Source organism: Toxorhynchites rutilus, chromosome 3 (assembly GCF_029784135.1).
Source record: "Toxorhynchites rutilus septentrionalis strain SRP chromosome 3, ASM2978413v1, whole genome shotgun sequence".
NCBI lineage: Eukaryota > Metazoa > Arthropoda > Insecta > Diptera > Culicidae > Toxorhynchites > Toxorhynchites rutilus.
In genome coordinates, this window is record NC_073746.1 from 271,164,394 (window position 1) to 271,189,088 (window position 24,695).

Consider the following 24,695-nt stretch of genomic DNA (forward strand, 5'->3'; position numbering starts at 1 on the left):
GTGGTTAGCGTCCCACATTATCATGCCGGGGGTTCGGGTACGATTCCCGTTCTGGCCGGGGGATTTTTCTTCAAAGAAATTTCTTCCGACTTGCACTGTTGTCACGCGTATTCTAGAGCTTGCCACTCCAGAATACATTCAAGGCGTGTTATTCGGCATAGAAATCTCAACAAAGTACTACTATTAAAAAAAAAGACGCAAGTAATACTTATGTTGAGAAGGCGAAAGTTTCACTGGGAACGTTAGTGCCATCCAAGACAATAAAAAAGGTGTAAGGGGTATTTGGATATAATTTGAGATGTTATAATAATTGACCTTATTTTCGCATGATCAAAACATTTGATGACATTGAATTAAATTTTAGTGGAATTCTCTTGTATATCCAATTTCACGATGTTTAACACTGAGAAAATGCAATTGTAAACTTAGCACTGTACAGACAACTACCTTTATGGCCAAATTGGCACGTTCATAAGCGCAACAATTCATCAAAGTTTTATTTGACATTAGACATGTCAGCCCAGCTAGCGAGTGGAATTCGATAACTGGGTTGCCCGCTAGTAAACGACTGTTGTATAATTATTTTGAAAATGGAACAGTGTGCGGCTCTGCGTTAGTCCCCGGATAAGTGGCACTGCGTGAATTTGTGTCCTCAGTTTGTGATGATTTGATGCGTTTGATGGTATAATATGAACGGAAAATTTAAGAAATGTTCCAAAAATGCAAAACAGAGTAAGTAAAATCTACTAAACATAACACGCTAGAGTGTTATCTCTATTAATCGAAACATACTTGACTACATAAAACAAAACTTCAAACACGCGTGTACAGAAAAAAATGATAGTGGGACAACCAATAACCAAATTCTAAATTGTTCGAAAACAGTGCGGTTTGAAGTGTGTCAGCCAGAAAAGCGGATACGTGTGAGTGTTTTCCTTCGTCTGTGAAAGGGTGAGTGTGTAAGAGAGGTGTTCATCATCAGTCGAGAATTAGAATATGAGCTTTCGCATTAAATTGATTTTTGTCGAACTAAACATTAGAGATTGATTCTTATGACAGTTGGAAGGGGTGAGGATGATTGTTTTATACAAATGATTCAGAACGTCGTATGATTGATTGTTATAGTTCGATACGATTGGAATAGAACAGAATCGGTCCCTGGTCGTCATCGAGAGTGTACAGATGAAAATATCGTAAGTTTTTCAGCTAGAGGTTTGGAAAAAAGATAAATCGAGCGTTCAGCTATCTAGAAATGTGTTCAAATAATATTGGCTAGGTTTGCTTCACAATTTCAACACTAAAGTATGCGATGAAAGTTGGAAAGTGTTCTAAGGTTGTATAATTACCCCCTTCCGAAGCATGGGACCTTCTTACGCAGACTATTGCCGCACAATGGGTAGAGGGATAACAAAAATCAATTTAATTTGGATGAAAAATACAATGCGTTTTTTTTTAAATCCAAGCATTTGTTGATAAGGTGTGTGTATGTGAGAGAGAGAGAGAAAAAGAAGAAAAATAAATGTTTTGTTCTGAGCGGGAAGAAGTGTTCATATCGTAAACCTGAAATTGTTGTCATTGTTGTTGGTACTTTTTACTTTCGACAGCACACTAATTCAACAGAAGGTCAGGAAAATAATGTTTATTTAAAAAGTTTTGCTTACTTCAAAATCAAAAGCAGTACGCGTATCGTACGTACGCTGAGATCAGTTCTAGCTTACCTGGTGGGGAATTTGGACAACCAACTCCTGCAGCAATTTGGCCGCTTGGGAGCCTGCATGTGAACCTCACATTGCCGTAGCTTCTCCAGCGCCATCGGGTCGCCAGGATGACGTACCAAAGGCTTCTGCAAGTGGGCAAATCCATTATTCTGTGTGGTATTATAATCGTTTAGAGCCGAGAGCATTTGTTGGATTGGTTAAAAGCTTATTTTGAACATAAAAAATGGGTGGGTAATGTCGGGAACATTACCGGAGAGACGTAGGACTACACCTGTCAATTGAAATAACTTATACGAGTAGTTTTTAGGTACCTAATAGCAAAATTACATCTCCAACGACGACACTCCTAGCCATTGTTTCCGGCACAAATTCGTAGAAATTTCATGATCGATCGGAATCGAATCACCAACCCCCAACAAGCCCAAAAACTACAGTAGCAGTAGGAAGAAAACAGTAAAATAACAGTAGGAAGAGAATCATATGTGCATTCTTGAGTAGCGATTAGAAGCGAAGAAGATTCTGCACTAAAAATTGAACATTGGGGAGGAATAGAAAAACTTCAAACACCATTAGTGCTTACTGAATCATCAGTGTACACTTAATGTTCAATTTGGAATTTGGTTTCTACGAAGTGGTTGAAGGCCTTTACTTTAGGTTGGGGATCTCCTGCACGAACCTCCTCGAGTAAATCAAGGTTGACATTCGGCTGTTTAACATAACTATTCCTTTCCATGATCGTCGAATGTACACATATATCGGGAAGATTCTGATTCGTTTGTTCTTTGAATCGTTCCTTTGCCTGAATAATTAATGGGACATCGTGGTCGCGGTTAGGAATTGAAAGGTAACTCTATTGGTTATAATCTTCGTAACGAGTCGATCAAATGGCCATAACGGCGAGGGTTGGACTTGCAACAAAGGCATAACTTAATAACTATTTTCACTGTGAACGAATTCTCATGATTTGCATACCAATCGAATCGGAAATTCTCTAAAATTTGTTCGATATGCTATACCTTACAATTCGCTAATCTCTAAACGGTTTAAATTCATGAAAACTGGAAGTACTTCCTTTTTTCCCATACATTTGTTTTGCCGATTTGTGTGCTAACCCTACCCGTATTTTGAATGCTTATTACTCGAATATTTTTTTAACAAATCGGAAAGATGTTTGCATCAATTGATAGGAAATATTACTACGCATCTATTACAATCAATAAAATGTTATTTTTCATGAGATGAACAATTGCCATGGTGATTCGATTCGAGATGAACAACTGCCAAGTATTGATTGGCCCGATTTACGGTTTCCCCAACACAGACTTCAATATCAATGTGCCTGGGAGAATCCGCTTTGTCAAAATAACTGGCTAGAGACGAATGAACTGAGAAGTTTAAAGCCTCTTTAATTCAACATCGTCATCATTTATCAAAACATTCAAATCGGGTGTATTTATTTCCCACTTAGCTGCGTTTCCCTAACACGGACTTCAAAATTAATGTGCCTGGGTGAATCCACTTTGCAAATACGTGCAAGTCGGGGATATTTTTGGAATTGACTAATTTGTACTCGCTTGTTGTTGTGCAGACCGGAATATGTTTCCCTAAACCGTACTTTTTAACAGAGAAGCTTGGTAAAATCGAGAACTACGTAAGCATGAGATGTGCAATAATTTCAGAGAGAAATGTTTCCGTTCACATATTTTGTAGTCCTAGGCATCATATCAAACGTAAAAGGATGTTCATCAAATTTATTTGTAACAAATAACATAATCTATTACAAAAATTTCGATGCATTCTAAAATAATATTCGAAGTGGTAAACAAGTGGATTGCATAATATAACTGCGTAGTTCTACGTCGAAAATATGCGGTAGTGTCCTAGATACAACCCCTTATATTTTTTTTTAATTTGAAGAAAAATTGACAACAATAACACATGCCAAAATCATATTATATGGGTTTCGCAAAAAACTTTAGTACAAATCATCCGTACTATAAATTAATATAAAGTGTAGTATAAACATTATAACAATATGGTTATGATTTCATTATTTTTTTACATATTCTATAGTTACATTTAGAATCCTATTCTATCGAATTCTTTTTAAAAATACTATTCAATTTGAACGAGGAAAGTGTCACCCATATCTGGGTGACAGGACGACGAACGTGTTAGAAGGGAATCAATCGCTTTCAGAAGTCTTTTCTTTGTTGCTGCATCATTGACGCTAACTGAAACTAGCACAATGTCATCCGCACATACAAGGATTTTTACGTTATCTGGAATTTGAGATGAACCAGCCTTCGGATGAAAATCTCTTTAATGAAGAAAGTAAAAATTTTGTTTTGTAAAAATGGATTGCATAATAATCATGAACAGGGTTCTCAATAACGTCATGTACAGTAGTCTCTAATTCTTCGATATAATCTTCAGTGCATATTACAGCATGAAAAGTGAACTGACTTGGACCGAGCAGCATTAAAAAAATGTACAAAAATTGCCGACTTCACATGGATTTACCTTAACACGGACTGACGAAACTACCCATGCAGCATCAATCATAGTAACCCATGAGTCAGCAGAAAAAATATGACATCTCTATCAGTCGAGCTCTAACCGTGATGGTGAAACAGTGAAGCTACTCCGTTCAGAAGTGTGCACGTTCAAAGAACGGTACCCCGCCGCGTTGAAAACGGACATCTTGCGGCACTTTGTAGACGATGGATACGCCCGTTCCTGCATCTACAACATCTAGGCACTATTGGACAACAATCAGAGCATCGAAAGAAAGCCCGGTTCCGGACGGCCGACGACCCTGAGCGACAAGAAGCTCCAAAGGATGCTGAAGAGGTAGTTCGCCAGGAGGTCGGTACAATCGGCCAAACAGAGAAAATAGCTGCAATCGTTTCTTTATCTTCTAGTTTTTCGTTCCATTTTGCTAACAACAAGTTCAATGCGGTTTCACATGAATGACCTTCTCGATATCTCGATTGTTCTGGTATTAGCAAATAAATACGATTCAAATATTCAGGTCGGTGATGGCACTTCCCTAACCTGCCCAAAACTAACGGCCGATGAAAAGTCTGCAGTCTACGGAGGCTCTTAGTGTAGGAGAGCTGCGTGTTGGATCGATTACACGGAAGCGATGGGCTGCAGGTGGAAGGCAACGTAATTAAAACCCGTTAGCCACTGCTACGGCTACCCGTGGTTATGCTGGAAAGGTTGGCTTAGCCTTAGTGGTCTTCAATATTCAAATTATATTCCGCTGTTACTCTGGTTGCTCCTTTTGGTCAGAATCATTTGAGGAGTATAAATTGGACCAATCAAAACGTGACACTTAGTGCGTTAGGATAATGGTTGACATTTCACAATTATTCCATCGTTGATCTCAAGAAAAATGAAATGTTATTCATTGTGATAGATGCGTAGAAATATTTCATATCAATTGATGCAAACATCTTTGAGGCCTATTACGAAATGCTCGAATTATAAGCATTCGCAATCTTTCATTTTTTCCTACATGTTCAGTGTTTCCATTTAACCCCCATAGAGTAGTGCGGGGCAAAGGTGCGCACGGGGCAAAAGTGCGCATTGGCCTTTTTGATGCAAACGAGCATAAAAATTCGACAACAGTGCATTCGTTTGATACATTATTACACCTACAGCTCATACATATAAACATCAAACATTTCATGAAAGTGTCAAAAAGTTATGAGGTAAAAAGAGTTTTGCGATGTTTTGACCTAATTTTTTTCAATTTTGGGGATGACGATTTACTTACCTAAAAGAACTGGAAAGTTAGAAACTTCTCCGTCAAGGAAACCTTCATTTTATAATAGATGATAGTGCGTATTCGTTTTTGTGAAAAAGTTCAGGAGCTTTTTTTAAAAATTCGATTAGTTTAAAAATTGCTTGTGGGGCAAAGGTGCACAGTGGCTGTGGGGCAAAAGTTCGCACCAGTATTTTGCTCTCGAAAGAATTACAAAATGTTTTGAATCAAATTTTTAACGGTATCCGCATGAAGAAAACTGATTTGAAGAAATGCACTCCAGAAATGCTGTCGGGCCGACTGAGGCTTCGGGAGGGAGTCTCGAAGCGTCGGATTGCGGCAGACCTCGGTATTTCTGAATCAACTCTGAGGAAGAGGCTCATATCAGTAAGTGATTTATGATTTGAAACTTCTTTTATTGACATTTCTACTTCTGCTGGGATGTACCAGCGAGCACCTAAGGCGGTTCAGACCAGTATCTACGAGTGAGTAGTCTGAGGATCTGGCGTACCATTGCAGAGCACTGGACAAAGCTTTCTATAGTATGCCTCTCAAAAATTTGCAGTATCTGTCGTTTGATTCTGCGGAAGCCACAACCTCAGAATTCAACCAAGTTGCAAAACTGGCAGGAAAGGATTGGACTTCTAGTTTCATGAGGAGCCATCGTCTGAAAAAATTTCAACGTGATATGTTCGGCAATAACACCCACCCATCTCCACCCATAAAACATCATACAAAACCCCCCTTCGCCTTACTGGATGGTGCCTACACAGTCTAGTAATGATGCTTCTCCCGCTGGTAATGATAAAGCATTCATTTTTGTTACCTCAGAAGTACAATTCAATAAGTGCGCACTTTTGCCCCGTACGGTGCGCACCTTTGCCCCCACTATGGGGCAAAAGTACGCATTTGTCATTTTGCATTAAAATAGGTTTTTGTCCAACTACAAACAAAACTCGAGAAATTGTTGTACTACGTTTCGAAGGTAATATATATAGTTACAATTTGGTCAGCAAACTGAATTTTATTTCAAGAGTTATTGGACGACAACAGTTAGGTGCGCACCATTGCCCCGCACTACTCCATAGTCCTGTTAGACGTAGTCCTACGTCAAACAAAAATATTTAGTTATTTTTCAAACGATTAAAACATTAATCTGGCAACAGAAAAGAATCTAGCCTAAGAGGTTATATTGGTTACTTACCATCGCGAAGGTGGCATTGCTGTCCGTATCCAGCAGATCTGAGGCTGCATCTAGGCTGGCTTGCTCCAGCTCGCGCCGCTTCTTCTTCATGTTCTCCCGGTGCATATCCGCGGCTCTATCCGCTTGGGGTGCGTGAATGAAACGGGGCGACAAGACAGACAAGAAGCGCACAAGAATTTATGTGTTCCAAATGATGGAGAAATAAAGAATCAACGGAGCGATACCAATACCGGACGCGATCGCGGATTTTGCGGTTGTTGTGGTTGATTATTTCGAGTGTTGTTTTACAGGATTTTCAATTACAGTGTGTAGCACGAAGTGTTGGAGCAAACGTTTTACGGTGTCAAACAAGGAAACACAATTTACGTTACGTTACAATATTGTTCACAAGAGAGCACAAGGTTGATTACAGTACGAGTGATGATTAAATAATCGATTAGGCAAGTTTCAATGTTGACAAACAGGGATCCAGCGGGAGTTAGCAGTTGTACGCGGTGTTGGTGTTGGGAATTACATTGTTACAGTTACAGCAATATTTGGTCAATGTAATTATTGAATAGTTAAGCGAAGAGTGCGTATGATGATGTGAAATGAGGAAAAAAGAAACAAACAGAAACCGAGAATTGCAGGTGAAATCAGTATTAAAAAAGTCATTACAATATGCCTACATACTAGTAATTACTACAGCAGGAAAACTTATTTAACCACAATGTAACTGCTGGCCATGAGCCGAATACCAACCTGAACGGGACGCGTAATTTACGAGGGCGAACTCAAGCAGTGCTCCGAAGACGAACGTCAAGCAGACTCCGGTCCACACGTCGATGGCTTTGGTGTAGGATACCGGTGGGAGCGATGCGTTGATTCCGGACGTTTGAGTTGCCATTGTGAGTAGCGTTGTCACACCGAGCGATACACGAGCCGGTACCGCTCCTTGATCCAGCCAGAAGGACACCCAGGATACGATGACCAACATGCAGCAGGGTATGTAAATCTGGATCAGGTAGTAAGAGAACTCACGCTTGAAGAGTAGGTCCACCTTGAGACAACTATATTCACCTGCAATGCACAAAACCAAACAGTTGTTTGGGAAACAGCGAATTCATGTGCGGTAAGCTTACCGGTATTGGTTTTACTGTTACAGTAATCAGTCAAGAATTTCTCCAAAGTAAAGCGTGGTAGGTGTAAGTTTTTCACCACCTGCACAGGATCGCCTTCTTTCCAAAGGAATACCAAGTCGGCAGTTGTCCAACCGTCTGAAAATATGTTAATACGGTTACAACGTGTTATTTTACTGGAATAGTTCCTCTGTTGTTTATTCTACGGGCTTCAAGCATGTGGTCAAACACTTGGCGTCACACTAGACTCATATTTAAACCTATTGATCCCAATCACCTTCGAATTGTTTTCCCTAATCTTGAATACTCACAGCTAGCCATCCGGAGCGAGCAGACCTGCCGATCGAGCGGGTACAGCTTCAGGTTCATCGGGCAGGCCAGGGTCAGCGAGATTCGTATACTGTACAGCACCGAACCGTACGGGAAGATACGGATGTACACGTTGGGCATGATGATGTTGTGGAAGTGGCCTTCTTTTTCGTTCGAGAAGAACAAATCCGGCATCCAAACACGGTTTGCCTCGGTCAGCGTTAGGTATTTGAGGCGCCCTGTAACGAGTAAATATAAAAAAAGAAACAGTATGTATTCCTCGTTCTAGCGGAATCAAATTTAGATTGTGTCAGCCGGGATGATTGGCTCCATAATCCAATCAAGAGAAACTTTTCCGCCTGCTCACTACCCCCGATTTGAAACATCCTCCCAAACAGCCGGAAATTGTATCGGTTTTCAGTTTCCACGATTTCGGAGCGCAGCATCTAATACAGACCAATGTATGCGGTGCGGTTTGGCTCTCCCAAACGCCGTCCTCCTCCAACGGAGGGAACTTGTTACACTGTCGCGGATCGGTAGATGCAAGAGGAATGGGTAAGTTGGTTAAAAAGCGATAAATAAAGTATCAAAATTCCATGATGTGTTGTAGCCAATGCGATCCGCGAGACGGCAACACATCTGACAGGACATCTTTTCACAGTTCATGTGCGGGAAGGAGCTGCCAACATTATGAAACATGAAATTGAGTATCAAAATTAAATGAAACCACACGGAGCGTTTTACTCTGGGTGGTGCAGGATAGTGTTTCGCCGATGGGATGCTTTCGGGGAATTTGGGACAGGAAGAGTTTAGTGTTTAACACTTTAGAGGAATATCGTTCGTCTTAATATTAGGAAATTGGAGAAGCGACCTCTGTTTGATGTGGGAAATTGTCTAGGATGTTTACCAGTGTATTTTCAAATAGGGACTGACAAATTGTTTTTTCATGATTGTTTACGATTGTGTAAGGCTTTTAATAATCAGAAATCCATTGATTAAATATCATTTATTAGAGAAGCATCAGCCCTTTTTTCTTAAATAGTCAGTCTGACTCGATTGTTTTTTCCATTCATTCGCGTCTAAGCCTTATTTTATGTCCACATAGAATCCGTATGCGTTGTATCTTTCGCAGCGACGCCCTCGGTGACCGCTATAAGTATGTTTTGACAGCGGTTTGTTTATAAAGTAGTCCTCTACCGGCTACTGGTTGTGAATTATGTTAAAAAACTCCAAAACCAGATTTCCTCCTCTTTCAGACATCTCTATATATGTTCTAAGAAAGCCCTTTAATTTATACCGTCAAATGGGAATAAAATGGGTTTTATTGTGAAGCAAGTCAAAAACTGTCCCAGTAAACTAATCTTGCACACTCACGTAGAATTTCCAACGTGGGCAGATGCGACAATCGCAAAACAGCTGAGTATTGCCAAAACTTCCATTTGTGATGTACTCAGATATTTCCGCGAGTGGTATCTTGCGTTTGGACCGCTAAACGAAGCGTCGCACAGTGGGGCCGTTCAGAAAAAAGACGGTCAAAAATCATTTCTCGTCTTACCTTTAGAGCTTGGGTGTCTTCAGAAAGTTGTTCAGAATGTTATTTTGGATAATTTGACGGTTTTATTTAAACTCTTACTAAGTTACAGTAAAAATTAAAAAAATAACTGTTTATAGTTACGAGGTAGTTGAGTTATGTCTTCAGCAACATTGTAGAACTATGAATTTCATGAAACTTTGCTGAAGATACATAATATCTATGTATCAGCCCTTCAGAGATATAGCTATTTTTCTGGAAAGACTATCTCAAAACTAGTTTTTTAACTTAAGTTATGCCCAACTTACATTATATCACCTCAACATGTTCTACAAAGTTTTAGATAACATGAAAATACACTTTGCTGAAGACACTATTAGTGTTAAATGACACCATTGCGATGCACAGTGGTTACAAAGCAAAAACATGTCACTTTTATTCATTAAATTATTCAAAAATGTGCACGTCTGTGCATCAATACTCAACGTCATTTAGTTCGTCAGGGTTTGGAGTGCACCGTAAACTTTGTGGAACATGTTGAGTTGATATAATGTAATTTGGGCATAACTTAGGTTAAAAAACTAGTTTTGAGATTTTTTTTAAATTTTTACTGTAACTTAGTAAGAGTCTAAATGAAATCGTCAAATTATCCAAAATAACATTCTGAACAACTTTTCTGAAGACAGCCAAGCTCTAAAATGTAAGGTAAGACGGGAAAAGATTTTTGACCGTTTTTTTTTCAGAACGGCCCCACTGTGCGTAGTAGGGAAACTTAAGATTGTCAACTGAATTGAAAAGTTTCGAGAAGCATCAAAACAAACTCTGGATTGTCGGATAGTGAAGAAAAATTAAATTCGTGTTGACGACACTGAGTTTTGTTTTACGAGTTAGTGAGTTAGTGAAGCGTCAGATATGGTAACGGATTTTCTGGCCGAATGAACAAACTTTTCAAATTAAAATTTTGAATGAGGAGTAACTTCTCCGTATCGGATAAGTATTTGATGTGAATGAAAACACTTATTCAAGATATTGAAAAATGTCATACGAAACTGCGTCTGAATATAATTCTACATTATAATGAAGAAAGCGCTTCCTTTATAAGACTAGCTGATCCGACGAACTCCGTCCCACCCAAAATTTATTTTTTGATGTAAATTCTTTCGAATGTTCGCGTTTTCTTAATAAGCGAACGTCCGTGGGTTCAATCGCAGAACTCTCCATTGATTGATCTGCTAATTGTACCTTTACAATTTCCTTTTACTATGAATTTCCTATTACTTCTACCAAAATTCATTATTACAATATAAATTTATTTTCAGACACAATTTTCGCTCAAGATTCTAGATTCACTTGCAAATAACATGTTTCTCCGTTACATGGAATACATGTTTGATACAGAAAAGTAAATTTTCATTCATATTTTTTATCTCAGCGTTATTCCAGCCGAGAATCTATTGCCATTATCACTCCGCACCAACGGTACACGAAGCTAGATTCCGCAAACGCGAGATCCAATTGGCCTAATTACAATTGGACTAATGACATTGTAGAACCTATGAAAATTGATTTTATTCGTAGATTTTCTAAAATAAAAAAAAATCTCTTCATAACATCGATCAACGAGAAGAGACAAATACAACAAAATAAAGACGGCTCAGATCGGACGATTGCTTCCTCGGGTTTTGCGCTTACCAACACATTTGGCCTTCCATTTTCTATCTATATAAATAAAAGATATATACTTTCGAACAAAGATCAATTTCGTTAGCGCAAACATCGAATGACTAACAACGCTTATCATGATGTAATTGTAAAACATATGAGAATTAAATTTTCCGAATTCTTCGACCTTCTTTCAGAGTTTCTGAAAATTTTCCGATTTTTCTCTCCGCTGTATTGATCTAAGGGAAGAGACGAATAAACGAATGTATTGACCAACACATTTGTCCTACCATTTTTATTTATATAGACATGCACAGTCATTTTTTTCGAATTTTTCCATTCATCTCAAATATCTTCTAAAGTATTCTATCGTTCTAATTTGAGTGAAGACGAACTCATTGATATATGGACGACTCAAATCTCCTGTGATGATGAGTTATACGTACGTGGGAAAAACCTTGTTTTATATATAAGACAGGTTAAGGTAGCTGTATCCAGATCTCGACACCATACCGTAGTCATCGCGGATACGAAGAAGCTCGTAGTACCGTTCGAAAAACTCATCCGCAAGCACGATTTGTTCTTGCCAAGCAAGAAAACATTCAAACAGGATGGTGAAGCAGAATCTAGTGACCAAAACTCTTGCTCGGACTTTTTACATTCTGTCAAATATATAGCGGGAATTTGGGTTTTTTAAAGAAAATGCTTTATTTATCATCTAAATTTATATTATCGCCTTCAGAAAAAGGGGGGCTACTTTTGAAGCAATGAACTTTTTCCAACGAACAATCCTTCCAGTCGACGAAACACTTTTTACAGCTGTATTCATGAATTACCTTTAACTGCGACTTTTCTCAAGTCCAAAAAATGCTCAAATTCAACTAATTGGCTAGATCTCTAAATGACGATTTCCGAGTGCCACTTCTTTTATTTTATCGATGTTGAAGAGGGTGACCGGAATAAATCGCCACAGTAAACAACTGCAACAGAAACAACCGCTTAGAAAAAGTGTAGTAGGCTAGAAATATTTGGCGCGGGAAAAACATCATGTGCCTCACATTTCTATTATAAATTTATTCTCTTGTTCTCGTTTTTCGAAATTTATTCTGAGGACAATGTAATGGGGACGAAGTCCCCATTTGGCGAGGATAAGGAATCGAGGCGGCCCATGCCGCCAAGATGACGCAATCCGAGTCCACCGCCGACCCGCCGTCGGAAGCGGCGGTGTCTCGCACGCAAACCTGGGATCCACTGATTGCCCGGTTAGTTTGAAACATAGGATACGATCCTTTAGCAATGTCCGACCGAGCTCTAGCGAGCGTCGGACGGTATACGTCTGCCCGGGGCGTTACGTTTGCCTGGGGCGATACGTTTGCCCGGTTAATTCTTGTTTTGAAATACAATACCGCGCCACAATATTTATAGCCTACTACACATTTTATAAGCGGTGGTTTCTGTTGCAGTCGTTTTCTGTGGCGATTTATTCCGGGAACCGTTGAAGAGGTAGATGATAATATTTTTTTCTTGAAAACTGAGGCTTTTTTACATAAAATGTCCTAAATTCAGAGATGGGATTTTTATTGTTTTTGAATTATGATTTTTTAAAGATAACCGATGGTTCGAAAAAATGATTTTTTCCCTTTTTCCCACAAATGATATTTTTCAAAAATTACTTTGGAGCAATTTCAAACCCAATCGACCAAAGGGCAGAAAATTTTGACTTGACTCTCTCTAATTTTTGAAAATCTGGTACCTCTGATGGAAGCTATACAAAATCACAATTTTCATCATCATATGATCAATTTAAATTACTACTGATTGTTTAAAAGGGCGTATTCAAAATCAGTGATCTTTGTTTCAACAAATCAACTCAAGATCCAGATGTCTCATTAAAAAATAATGTTTCACAAAGTTGATGGAAAATCAATGAGATGCTTAGAAAGAATAACATTTTCAATATACTTTTGATAGCCTTACATTTGACGTTTCGAAAACAACTGATTCTTTCGCTAGACTGGTACCCTTGTATGATTATGTCATTCATTACGGTTGTTTGTTCAGTTCATTCTTGTCTCGTTTTGCTCTGACGAAAAAGTGTTTTGAAATTCATTTTCGTTATTGTCAATTTCGCTCGCTTATTTAGTCATTCGTGGGTCATTGACTAAGATCTCGACGGAGGTACTAGAATCAGAGAATCAGATGGATAAGAATGTGAAAGAAGATTGCTAAACGCTGCAGAACGTATTTCGAATTTCACATCGCTAAATATCCACCAATATGGAGTCAAACTTGATGGGCTGGAGTATACAAAATGATTGACGATTTCGAATCTAAAAATTTTTTCTTCAAAAATTATAATTTTTTTATATATATTTTTTTGGACTGGCCAGCTCGCTCTCCAGACTTGAATCCTGTTGAAAATCTTAGGGGGATCCTTGTACGCAGAATCTACACTGACGGAGAACGATACACCACGATTGAAGAGCTCGGAGTCGCAATTTCGGAAAACACTTTTTCCTCACCTGATTATTGGATCTCTTTTGATATTTCTATTGGATTCTTTTTGGCAACTAATTTGATTCTATCCGCATGGCCCAGGGTTGACCAAGTTACGAGCGTTCAAAATAACTTTATACTTGATCCACGAGGATTTACTCTTGATTACTTGATTACACTTGATTACTGATTTACTCAACAGTAAAATTTTCAGCGTCGAAGATCAACGATCAAATACAAGTAATATTCATGCATGCCATTCGTTGCTTTCTGTAAGTGCTAATAGATTTTCGTCTTTCAGGTATACATGCAGGATACTTGGACACGAATCGGCCAACTGGAACAATTTCTCATCGAGAAATCAGTCGAGCAGGTTACGAACAAAAGTCACGAATTCAATGATTTCCTGACCGAAATGATCGGAGGAATGGAACCCAGTAACATTGAGGACAGGTCCTTTATCCAACAGATGAAAGCATTGGATTCTGGGTCTCGACAGCATCATGATTACGATGTCTGGCGTCACTGGCAAGAGCGGAAAAATACACATCCCGAGCTTTGCGCTGTAGCTATGGTGGACTTTTCAATCCCATCCACTCAAGTTTCTGTCGAGAGAAGTTTCAGTGCTCTGGCTCTTGTTCTATCTGATTATCGAGTATCACTTGGAGATGAATCATTAGAAAACACTTTGCTTATCGTGCTCAATAAGGAATTGCTCGAACGTACAATGATAACACTGTATGGCTACAAGGATAATTCACCGATGGAATCTGCACCGACATTTTGAACTCTCCTTTCCGCAGTACAATTAAAATTAAATTTTATATAAAGATACATTTCAAAAACAATGTTTCATTGTTCATTATAAACATTCGAATCTAAGAATACAATTTACGATTTACTCATCGCAACATCTCCATACAGTTTATACTATGAACCAACGAAACACTGTACTTCGTTTCATTGGACATTTGCTATATACTGAATTGCAGGTAGATGAAACTGTAAGAGGGGCTGCATGGGTAGTTTCGTCAGTGCGTGTGAAGCTAAACCCATGATAAATCGGCAATTTTTGTCCATTTTTTAATGCAAGCGTTATGTAGTTAAAAATCAAAGGAACGTTTAGAACTTGTCTATAAAAAATATAAAAAGATTTAGGACTACATAAAGGTCTCCAAACGATATCAACCAATACAATACAAAGCAAATGAACTCCGATGTAAATAAGACTTAGTGCTGTATCCAAATTATCAATTACCCAGAGGTTTCCCATAGTACGGTGAGCGCTTTCACTCAGCGATTTCACGGTTAACTTTCAATCAAGCCATCTAATTATCGTTAGAACTTTTGTAAGAGGACAAAGTGGCAGCATATGATTCAGGACAGCCAAGAAATCGCGGTACTTCCAAGCACTGAGTCCTAATCACATTGTAGTTAATCTGATTCGATTGGCTTCAGCAGTGTTTGGATTTCGATCAAAATCGAATGATACACAATGTGTCATGCAAGTAAACTCTCACGAACATATAACCAAATATGAGAGGATCATTCAGATACTTGTATGAATGTCAGTAATCACTTGTGTAATATTTAGTGATTAAACTGAGAGAGGAACGAATACTGTTGATTGCATATCCGATCTGTATCAAACATCGCATACCATTTTCGAAACCTGCATACAAGTTTGAACCGCATATATCGTTCCGCTCTACTATAGCGAAACCCACTGCACAGGCAAGTGCAAAGCAATAAATGATACAAGAAAAATTACGTCATCATTCGGTCACCATTTGCGGAGAGCAACAAATGGGGAAAGAGAGTGGTGTTGCTAGTAAAACTATGCGGTCTATATGAATATACACATTTCAAGGGATAGAGGCGTTAAAAATGGAAAATATAATCTGACTACCCTTCCTTTAGCCTCTATCGAGCTAAATAATCATATAGTTTGCACTCTCTGAGACTTAAAAATCAGGATCTGCTACATTAGCTGAATATGAATCTTTCGCTTTGCGTTGTCCGTACGATCCTGCTGTTTCATGATGCATGGACAGGTCGGTATGCATATGTTAGAGGCAAAGAAGAAAATAAGTTTTCTGCACCGAAAGCGTATATGATAGCTTTGCTTGCATGCTGGTGTGCAATGAAGTGCGAGCCGATGCAGAGTTGTCTCGTTCTCTTTTGTGTCGTGATTTGCAGCACATAACAACAATAGAATACCGCTGGGGGAAATGTTTCCTGAAAGATCATATTTGAACGAACGAAAGCGATTTTTTCAATGAGTGGATCATTTGGCAAACACTGGGCTTCAGCTAATACCGTGAATGATTTTCTGGTGAAGATGAAACGTATCGATGACTAGGAGATTAGACCGAATTCCAACTTCAAGCAGGAGGGGTTTTCTGTGGTACGTTGAAATCCGCGGAACTATTTACGAAGGACACGATCTCTGCTGTTTGAAACTCTGACATAGCAAAGCATTCGATGTAATAACAAACGTCGCTTGCTGATTTCTGGCATGTTGATTTTGCTGTATACAGTGTGGCCATAAAATTTTTGTTTGTTGTATATTTGGTTTCAAGAATAGATAATGGAAGAGTAATGTATCTTGTACTTTTCACAACAAAACGTTATGGGTGGCAAAGGATTGGTTGAAAACATGCTCCAAATAAGTTTTAAAAAATTTGTTTGTGATCTCTTCAAGAAGCAACATGATACATTCAACATTTTATGATATTTATTTTTGATCAATAATGAGATTTTAAACTGGTAGGTCTACATGTACTGGCAATGCTGGCAATGGGATTTAAGTAGAACAAGTGTAGTGAGGTTTTGTGACGCAAATAATTGTTTGTATCTTTCGTTTCCATTACGTTTGTTCTTTGTATGAGTGTGGCATGAATAACTCAAATAGATGATTGACCAAAGTGATGAGTGAGTTTACATTGCCTGATCCGCTCACGCTTCTGTTTGTTTATTGTTGTACAAGAATTGTTAACGATCCTTAGGGGCTGTCCACATACCACGTGGACATTTTTAGGGGTGGTAGGGGGTATGAAAATGCTTGTCCACGCTTGTCCACGGAGAGGGGGGTGGGGGTATAGACTATGTCCACGTGGACACGAAAAATAAATATTTTTTCAAATATAATCACCGATACATTCTAAATTGAATAAAAACTGATCCATATTCAAGAATTTTAAAACTTTCCGCCCATCCTGAGTATTCCGTATTTATCCATAAACGGATTGAGCTGCCTGAGAGTGCTTCATATATTTTTACTAATATCATTGAACTTCTTCACTGAAATCTATATTCTGAAAATAACTCATGTAAACTGTGAACGACAGAGCTATTTTGTATGATCCTATAATTTTATAGTTGCGGGCTATGCATAGACGTTCATAGCTCAAACCTATAAAAAATAAACGATTCCATAATGGTTATGTTTTCATGATATTACACATATGGTTTTTTCATCAAATATAATTTTCTATAGATTTTGTTCTATTTATCTCGAGAACAGTAAGTCTTAGGATAATTATGTCTGTATATAAAACTCCGATACAATATGACTATTCTATTAACCAGCAAAAAATTCAACGAGTGAAAGTAGTCAAAGATTTAAGTGTCCTTTTTGGACTTACCTTCCAGAATCACTACAGTAATATCATCGCTAAAGCAAACAAAAATCTGGGATTCATAATGAGAATCGCTAAGAACTTTCGTGATCCGTACTGCTTAAGAGCACTTTTCTATGCATTCGTCCGCTCAATCCTTGAAACGGCAGTGGTTGTCTGGAGTCCTTACACTGATATTTGGTCCGTACGGATTGAGTCTGTTCAGAAGAAATTTATCAGGTTTGCGCTTCGGAATCTTCCTTGGAGGGACCCAATGGCGCTTCCTCCATACGAAAGTCGATGCAAGCTGCTGAACATGGACACACTGGCTAAAAGAAGAGACGATATGCGCGCGATCTTCGTTGGAAAACTGCTTCTTGGGACAATCGACGCTCCTAAAATTCTAGCTGAACTAAACGTGAATGTGACTTCGAGATTTCTCCGTTCTACCACTTTTCTTCGTATTCCTTTCCACCGGACAGTTTACGGACAAAACGAACCAATTTGTGCTATGTGTTATATGTTTAATTCTGTTTTTCATTTGTTCGACTTCAATATTAGTTGTGAAACTTTCAAGAATCGCTTGCGTAATCGAGATTTAGTGTAGTTTAGTACCTAATCATGTAACATTTTATCATGTAGACCATGTCGTCAGATGATTTTGTTAATAATAAATATAAATATAAATAATTTATCATGCAGAATTTTGTGAAAAATTATTTTCTCGCATTACTTTTCTCGAACAGGTAGAATTTTTCAAAGTATTTGAATTCCGTAAATTTCTAGTAAGAATATTTACATTTGCGTGAAATGATCCATGCACCACTAGTCGTCAAACTTGAATCAGTTGACCCAGTATTCTGTTTTTTTCAGAAAATTTCGCATATAATGCAGTTGTAAAACATTTGAATTGATGGATTGAAGTACCTTTCAGAAGTTAAAAAATGCTTAAAATTTGTCGTTTTTCAAGGGTTTTATACTTTTTTTATAAATATTATAAAAATAAAATTGATTGTTTCTATCAACAAAATTAAAGCTCTCCAACCCTTCTACAATTCTTTCCTCGACACCACAATGTTATTCCTATTGTTATATTTCACTATTTAAAATGTTGTCATAACAGAACATTTTCTCATCTTTCAAATGAATGCAATTAAATTCTTCTAAGTTGCGTAATTTTGAATTGGGGTCAATTTGGAGCAAAAAATTAGTCTCAAGAAAATTTGAACTTTCGCAGTTGAGACTTAATTCCATTGTTGGGAATCAATCTATCGTAAGTTGTCTGATGTCATTTTTCCCCGCAAGCACTTTGAAAGTCATCTAGACACTCAATGCAGAATGGCCCATAAGGATTCGAAAAAACATTTCTAAAACGCCTTCAATACCCTCTGAAAATTCTCCGAACTATGGCGGAAAAAAGTTTGACTTGCGCAACCGACTAAAGGTGAATCGGAAATCCAGAGTGAAGATGAATCGGAATTTACTGTGATCGATTATATTCTGGAGTGGGCAAAGATTTGTTTCATCTAAAATTTTGAGTAACACTGTAACACTGTAACAATGCATTTGTTAAAGCAATAACTGGATCTTGTATAGAACATTTTCAAGTTGCCACAATTGTCCTTCGATTTGCTGTGCGATCGTTATGTCATAAAATATTCATAATCCAAAATGAAATGATAACTGTTCATTCGATCGAGAATATCTTCTGGAATTCTACTGGAATTCAATATGAATCAAATGAAGGCGAAATAATCAAGTTGACTGGATTATTACTGGCGTCTATGTGATATCAACTAATTTTTTTTGCAAGTGTTTAGAAAATCGTAAACTAAAAATGTATTTGAGAATGATTTTAATTTCATTTATTTCTATTTGATTGGAGCTTGCAATCTCAATTAGCAAAGCTCAAGATAAATCTTTGTAGTTGTGTAGCTTATATTCAGATGCGGATTGTTCCTCACAGTTAACCGTACATTGCGTGTTTCCGGGTTAGCAAACCAGATAGCCTTTATATCTTCGCTGATAATGGAAAAACAAAAAATATTGTATACTCACAAGTGTTTCAAAATTAAACTCACAAGAAGCATGTGCTTTGTTATACCACTCATTTCGCTACCATACAAGAACAATGGGCCACAACAAAGCAGGTACAGGGTACAGCAAGTAAAATTTGGAATAAAAACAACTTAAATGGAATTTAGGCGCAAATCAGTTATTTCCTTAATTATTTTAATTTAAAAAGGAAAAATGTCCACGTGGACAAAGGGGGGTAGGGATACGAAAATGTCCACGCTTGTCCACGGAGGGGGAGGGGGGAGTTTAAAACCGTGCTTTTTCTGTCCACGTGGTATGTGGACAACCCCTTAGTGAAATATTCAAACATCGAGTTCTCAATCATAACATTGTTAAACTCAGTCATTCACGACTGACGAAAACAGTTTCGTCACAGTGGATTTTGTCATTCATAGATTGAATGTGGAGTCAAGTGTTGATAGGAGATGTCTGAATTTAGTAATTGTCGTTAATATTGAGTGTTTTAATTTGACATTTATCAGCACTGGTTATAACCAAATTTATTCAAAAATGACCACCCTGCCCTACCCAGTTTAAAAAAAATCGAAGAGGGTCGGGTTAACGACAGGCTGATTTAGCGTGGAATGACTCTTTATTTTTTACTTTGAATACTATATAAAGATTGGACTTTGTAATTATTGATTGTATTTGTTTTTTTTTATAGTTTACATGCCTGTTCCTGACAGCCAACTCGAGTAAATCGAAGACATTCAACGCCTGTCACAGCGACAGAATTAACGAGTCAAGTACGTCGTTTGATGTTGTAGAAACTGGACACTGTTTGTTGACGAGTGTCGAACGTCAATGAAGTATCTTTTTCAAGGCAGGTCGGGGAGTAGCTTGAAGTAGAGTTTTCCTCACAAGGGCCCTTTTCAAGGCTAGAGACGAATGAACCTTATGGCGGGTTTACATTAGGGAGATCTATAGCTATAGATAGATTTATTCACGTGAAAATAGGTGTAAACGGGTGAGAATAAATATGATACACTTATTCGAGGTATATATAACTTGAATAAATTCAGCATATGTAAACGCTTGTGAATTTCTCACTGGTGAGAAATCACTAAAATTCGATGCAGTTCTACTTTAGGTGAATAAATTCACCGAAAATATGAATATATTCATTATAGAAGTTCACGCTAGTGTAAACGGTTGATGCGATTTCTATAAATCTCATCATATTTATTCACATGAATATATCACTAGTCTAAACCCACCCTTAAAGTTTACAGTCTCTATAATTCAACTAGAAGGAGACGAGATTTGACGACGAGATTGACGTGCAAATCATATCCATCATTCGCATTGTGATTCGAACCTCTATAAGAATGTACGGATATTCAAATGGAAGGTTCACAGCATATTACCCGAGTGGGACTAGTGGGGGATGTTTCGGAGGATTCCGTACGACCTTGCCAGCCAGCATAGATTATTGGAACTAATAAATTGAAGGAGTGTGGAGAAGAGCGATACCGCTCGGATCGGATACTGTTGGGACAAGCAGAGAAGGAGCTCTGCGAGTGAGTCGGTTGGATGAGCTAAAGCGGAGCTTAGAACTGCAATCATGGATCGGCTTGGATGACGAAATTGTGTTGTGAAGACGATCTGATCTCATAACGGGATGTGGTATCATGATAAATGAATGAAACAGGTAAACTGTAAATTTAATTATTAATCCATTTGCTGATGCTTTTTAAATAACCCTCTCAGAAACGGGGATGGACGATTAATTCCCTCCACTCCGTACGTGTCGCATGGAGATAAAAATATCTATAATTTTTCACTTACTACAAAACCCATCCAAATCATCCTGTGAAATGGCAGGAGGAAAAACTAAAAATATCCACACTCACCTCCGATGTCGTCGAACTTCAGCCGCTCGTCCAGCCACTGCTCTCGGAATGTTAGCTGCACGCTGTACTCCTTCACGGGTTCACGGTGTGCGTATCCCCAGCGGCGATGCGGACCAGATTGTCGGAAGCGTCCGTGAAACATGTTGAGAGTTTCACCGATCCAAGGATTGTTGGGTGGGTGCCACAGCATCATCGGGGAGAAAATTAAATATTAGCGAAAAATTGATTGATTTCGTTCCTTATTCTGTCTATGTTAGAGGGGAAGGGTATGGGTTGTGGACTGTTTATGGGGGTCAGATCAGGGGTGGGGTGAGGTGTATTAGATTACTCCTATGTTACATCCTACTCTATGGAGGTTTATTGACTCAGGGTGTATCTGGCTAGCTATCGGTTTTCAATTTGGGAACGAAATTTCACTGATCGATTGATTGTGTCTATTTCATGTGGTTCTTGCTGTTGCTTTCCTAACTCTACTGGAAGCCTGGAGGCACATGGGTGAGTGGTATGCGGCATATGTACAAATTGTTTCAAAGCATACAGAGTGATTGCCTAGTGTTTCCTAGCGATTCAATCCCTCACTCTTAAGAGCCGTTTGATATGATTTTGTGTTTCCGGTTTCAGATGGGTCTTATGCACTACGAGCACCAATTGTTTCGTTGTCGAGAGGACCTTGTTTTTCTGGGTTAGAATGATAAACAAAGTAATTCTAATTTTCGGGAGCAGATTTTCAAATTGATACAGAATCAATAACTTAATAAAAAAGACATAACACTAAAGTGGAGAAAACTTCGAAATAGATTGGGAAAACCCATTAAACTCAACTGAAGTTGGGTAACCAGGAAAGTTAGTCAACGAACGGAAGTGGAAGTTAACCTCCTCAGCTGCCAGTTGCTAGCTTTAGTTGAACGGCAAAACAAGATTGAAACGAGCAACTGGCACACGAAGAGAGTAAAATAGCTCAAATATGTTAATCCATGCAGCGACATGCAAACGACATGCTAAAAATGAAAACAAAAAGCTTTTATCGAACCAAAATATAGTGAGTGATCAGCAAACATTCGCCAGCATGCAACACCGAGAAGCGCAGACAATTATTCATGCTTTCAATTTTAAAGTGAACATTGGTTATCAGCATGCCTCTAGCGCTAGCACAATATGGAGTTCAGACATTCGGTTGCTTAGAGCATGCACTTGTGCTTATCGGGTCAAAGCGGTAGCAATGCATTCGCATGCGTTACGTGCGGAGTTCGTGCGAGATCCGTGTGCAGTTCATGCAACCAGCTGGCTTACATAGCTAGCGACAGTACAGATGCGAAGGATGCATCATCGGCATGCAACATTCCGGGTGCTGTTTTTGCCATGCCGCGTGCATAGTGCTTCGCATGACCCATTCACATTCCTGTAACTATATGCATGCTGAAATCCTACCTAGGGCTACCGTCGTCAATGGCAGGGTACTAGCAGTAGAACTTTATTTCATTTCGAGGTACTCTGCTGTCTTACGGCTAGTGATACCATTCGTTCGGCGATTGGTGGCTTCGTTCAGTTTTTGTTTTGCTTTGGAGCGAGTATTCATGACATTTTTTTTAAATTAAACAACTAGTGATAAGCAATCCTTCATTTAAGATTCGGGGCGCTCTGTTTTCTGAAAGTTTTGGCAAACTTATCTTGTAGTATGCCTTCTTATGTGGTATCGTAGAAATACTTTCAGTTTCAAAAGAAGAGGACGCTGATACTGACAGTTGATATAGGCGATGATATGCCTTCGAGTAAAACAAGAAAAATGCTGCTCACGCATATATCGATTACACTTTTAAATGCTTCGAATGGAGTACAATTACGACTAAACAAATTTTGTTCGTGAGGTGACCGCAAAAACCAAGTTTCTTGATCCTTTTTTTTATTTATTAAAGACACTTTCCATTATTATGGCATTGTAATAAATAAAATTATTTTTTTTTTAATTTTTTAATTTTTTTAAGAACTGATGTTTATAGTATCTCATTTTACATGTACATATTAGATTGTGACTTCCCCCTAAATGGCAAAACGTGTTATTATATTCACGGTCCTATTTTTCAATTGAAAGTTTTGCAATTTTTTGTAAAGTTAACTGCAGCTTGTTTAACTTGTTTCTATTTATCGCCAATCATCATGAATTTAAACATGATAATTGGTGATTCGTGTTTACGTAATTTTCATACAATCATAGACGAACAATCAGCATCAACCCCGGATTAGTGTCGACGTAATGCTCTGTAATATTGAAAGCCAATTGTAGTTAGGTTGTATACCTCTCCACTCCAAAATGGAAAAAAAAAGTTTTTTATACCCAACCCAATTGAAACATCCATTCTATATTCAGAGTATATTTCCAACGGATTCACAAACGATGCGTAACGCAAAAGCACATTGCTTTGTGTGGCATAATTCATTTTGTAAACTCATTAAAATATTGATATATTTACTGAACAGTATTGTGCCTGGTTGGAGAACAGACTATCAATTCGCGATTGCCTTCTAGGAATTTCCGATCTCTCGGGGAAATATTTTCGAGCATCAAAAGGAAACATTTTACTTGAACTACGTATCAGCCTTGCTGTAAAATATTAGCCCCCCCTTTTTTTCATTAGGGTGCCCATTTTCATTTTATAGTGGTTCGAAAAATCACTTTTTTCCAAAAATGACTTTTTTCAAAAATTTCACTTTGCCCTTTTGAACTACTAAACCGATTCCGATTATCGACATATCAAATAGAAGTCTTTAGCTAGTCTTTTTTGAAAAAATACTATACTAGACGACTTTCATACCAACTCGACTGGCCGTTGGCAGTACCATCTCAGATAGCAACGAGACGCAGTGAGTGTAAACATATGGGTCTTTTAAGCAACTTTGCATACTTGAAACATTCTAAAAAGAATTAGACTACTTTTTGAAAAAGGGCCAAAATATTTTTCTTGCTTTTTTATAAAAAAAATATAACTCAAAAACTATAATACCCACAAAACTGTGGATGAAATGTGGGAAATTTTTTAAATTTTCATAAAAAAATAGCAATTTTCTTTTGAAAAACAATTTCGCTGAAAAAAAATATTTCGCTATAAAAAATATTCAGAAATTTATAGAAACATGTTTTCGAGAAAATGAATTTTAATTTTCAAAAATTTGCTTGATATTTTTTATGAAAAAATTAATAATTCCCTACATTTTATTCTTTGACTAACATTTTGTAGATCTAAGAGTTTTTAAAGCAAGTCTTTTTGGAAAAAAAGTCAAAATTTCAAAAAAATTCTCACACAAAATCTATCAGAGCTACAAAATTTTAGTCAAAGAATG

At 37.9% G+C, this 24,695-nt stretch overlaps 1 protein-coding gene across 14 annotated transcripts in view; it reads right to left on the reverse strand.

Annotated features, from left to right (window-relative positions):
* Positions 1–24,695, reverse strand: part of LOC129777919 (glutamate-gated chloride channel) — a 179,071-nt gene that overhangs the window by 9,386 nt on the left and 144,990 nt on the right. For 4 of the 14 annotated variants that reach the window (XM_055784495.1, XM_055784494.1, XM_055784493.1 and 1 more), the window contains 8 exons: positions 21,360–21,429; positions 8,124–8,360; positions 7,816–7,950; positions 7,436–7,753; positions 6,695–6,816; positions 1,719–1,867; positions 1,561–1,608; positions 1,347–1,379 (listed from right to left, as the gene is read on the reverse strand). In XM_055784495.1, coding sequence (XP_055640470.1) covers positions 1,347–1,379; positions 1,561–1,608; positions 1,719–1,867; positions 6,695–6,816; positions 7,436–7,753; positions 7,816–7,950; positions 8,124–8,360; positions 21,360–21,429 — 1,112 coding nt within the window. The remainder of the gene's footprint in view (positions 1–1,346; positions 1,380–1,560; positions 1,609–1,718; positions 1,868–6,694; positions 6,817–7,435; positions 7,754–7,815; positions 7,951–8,123; positions 8,361–21,359; positions 21,430–24,695) is intronic. The other 10 variants (XM_055784503.1, XM_055784502.1, XM_055784501.1 and 7 more) reach the window with 5 other exon arrangements.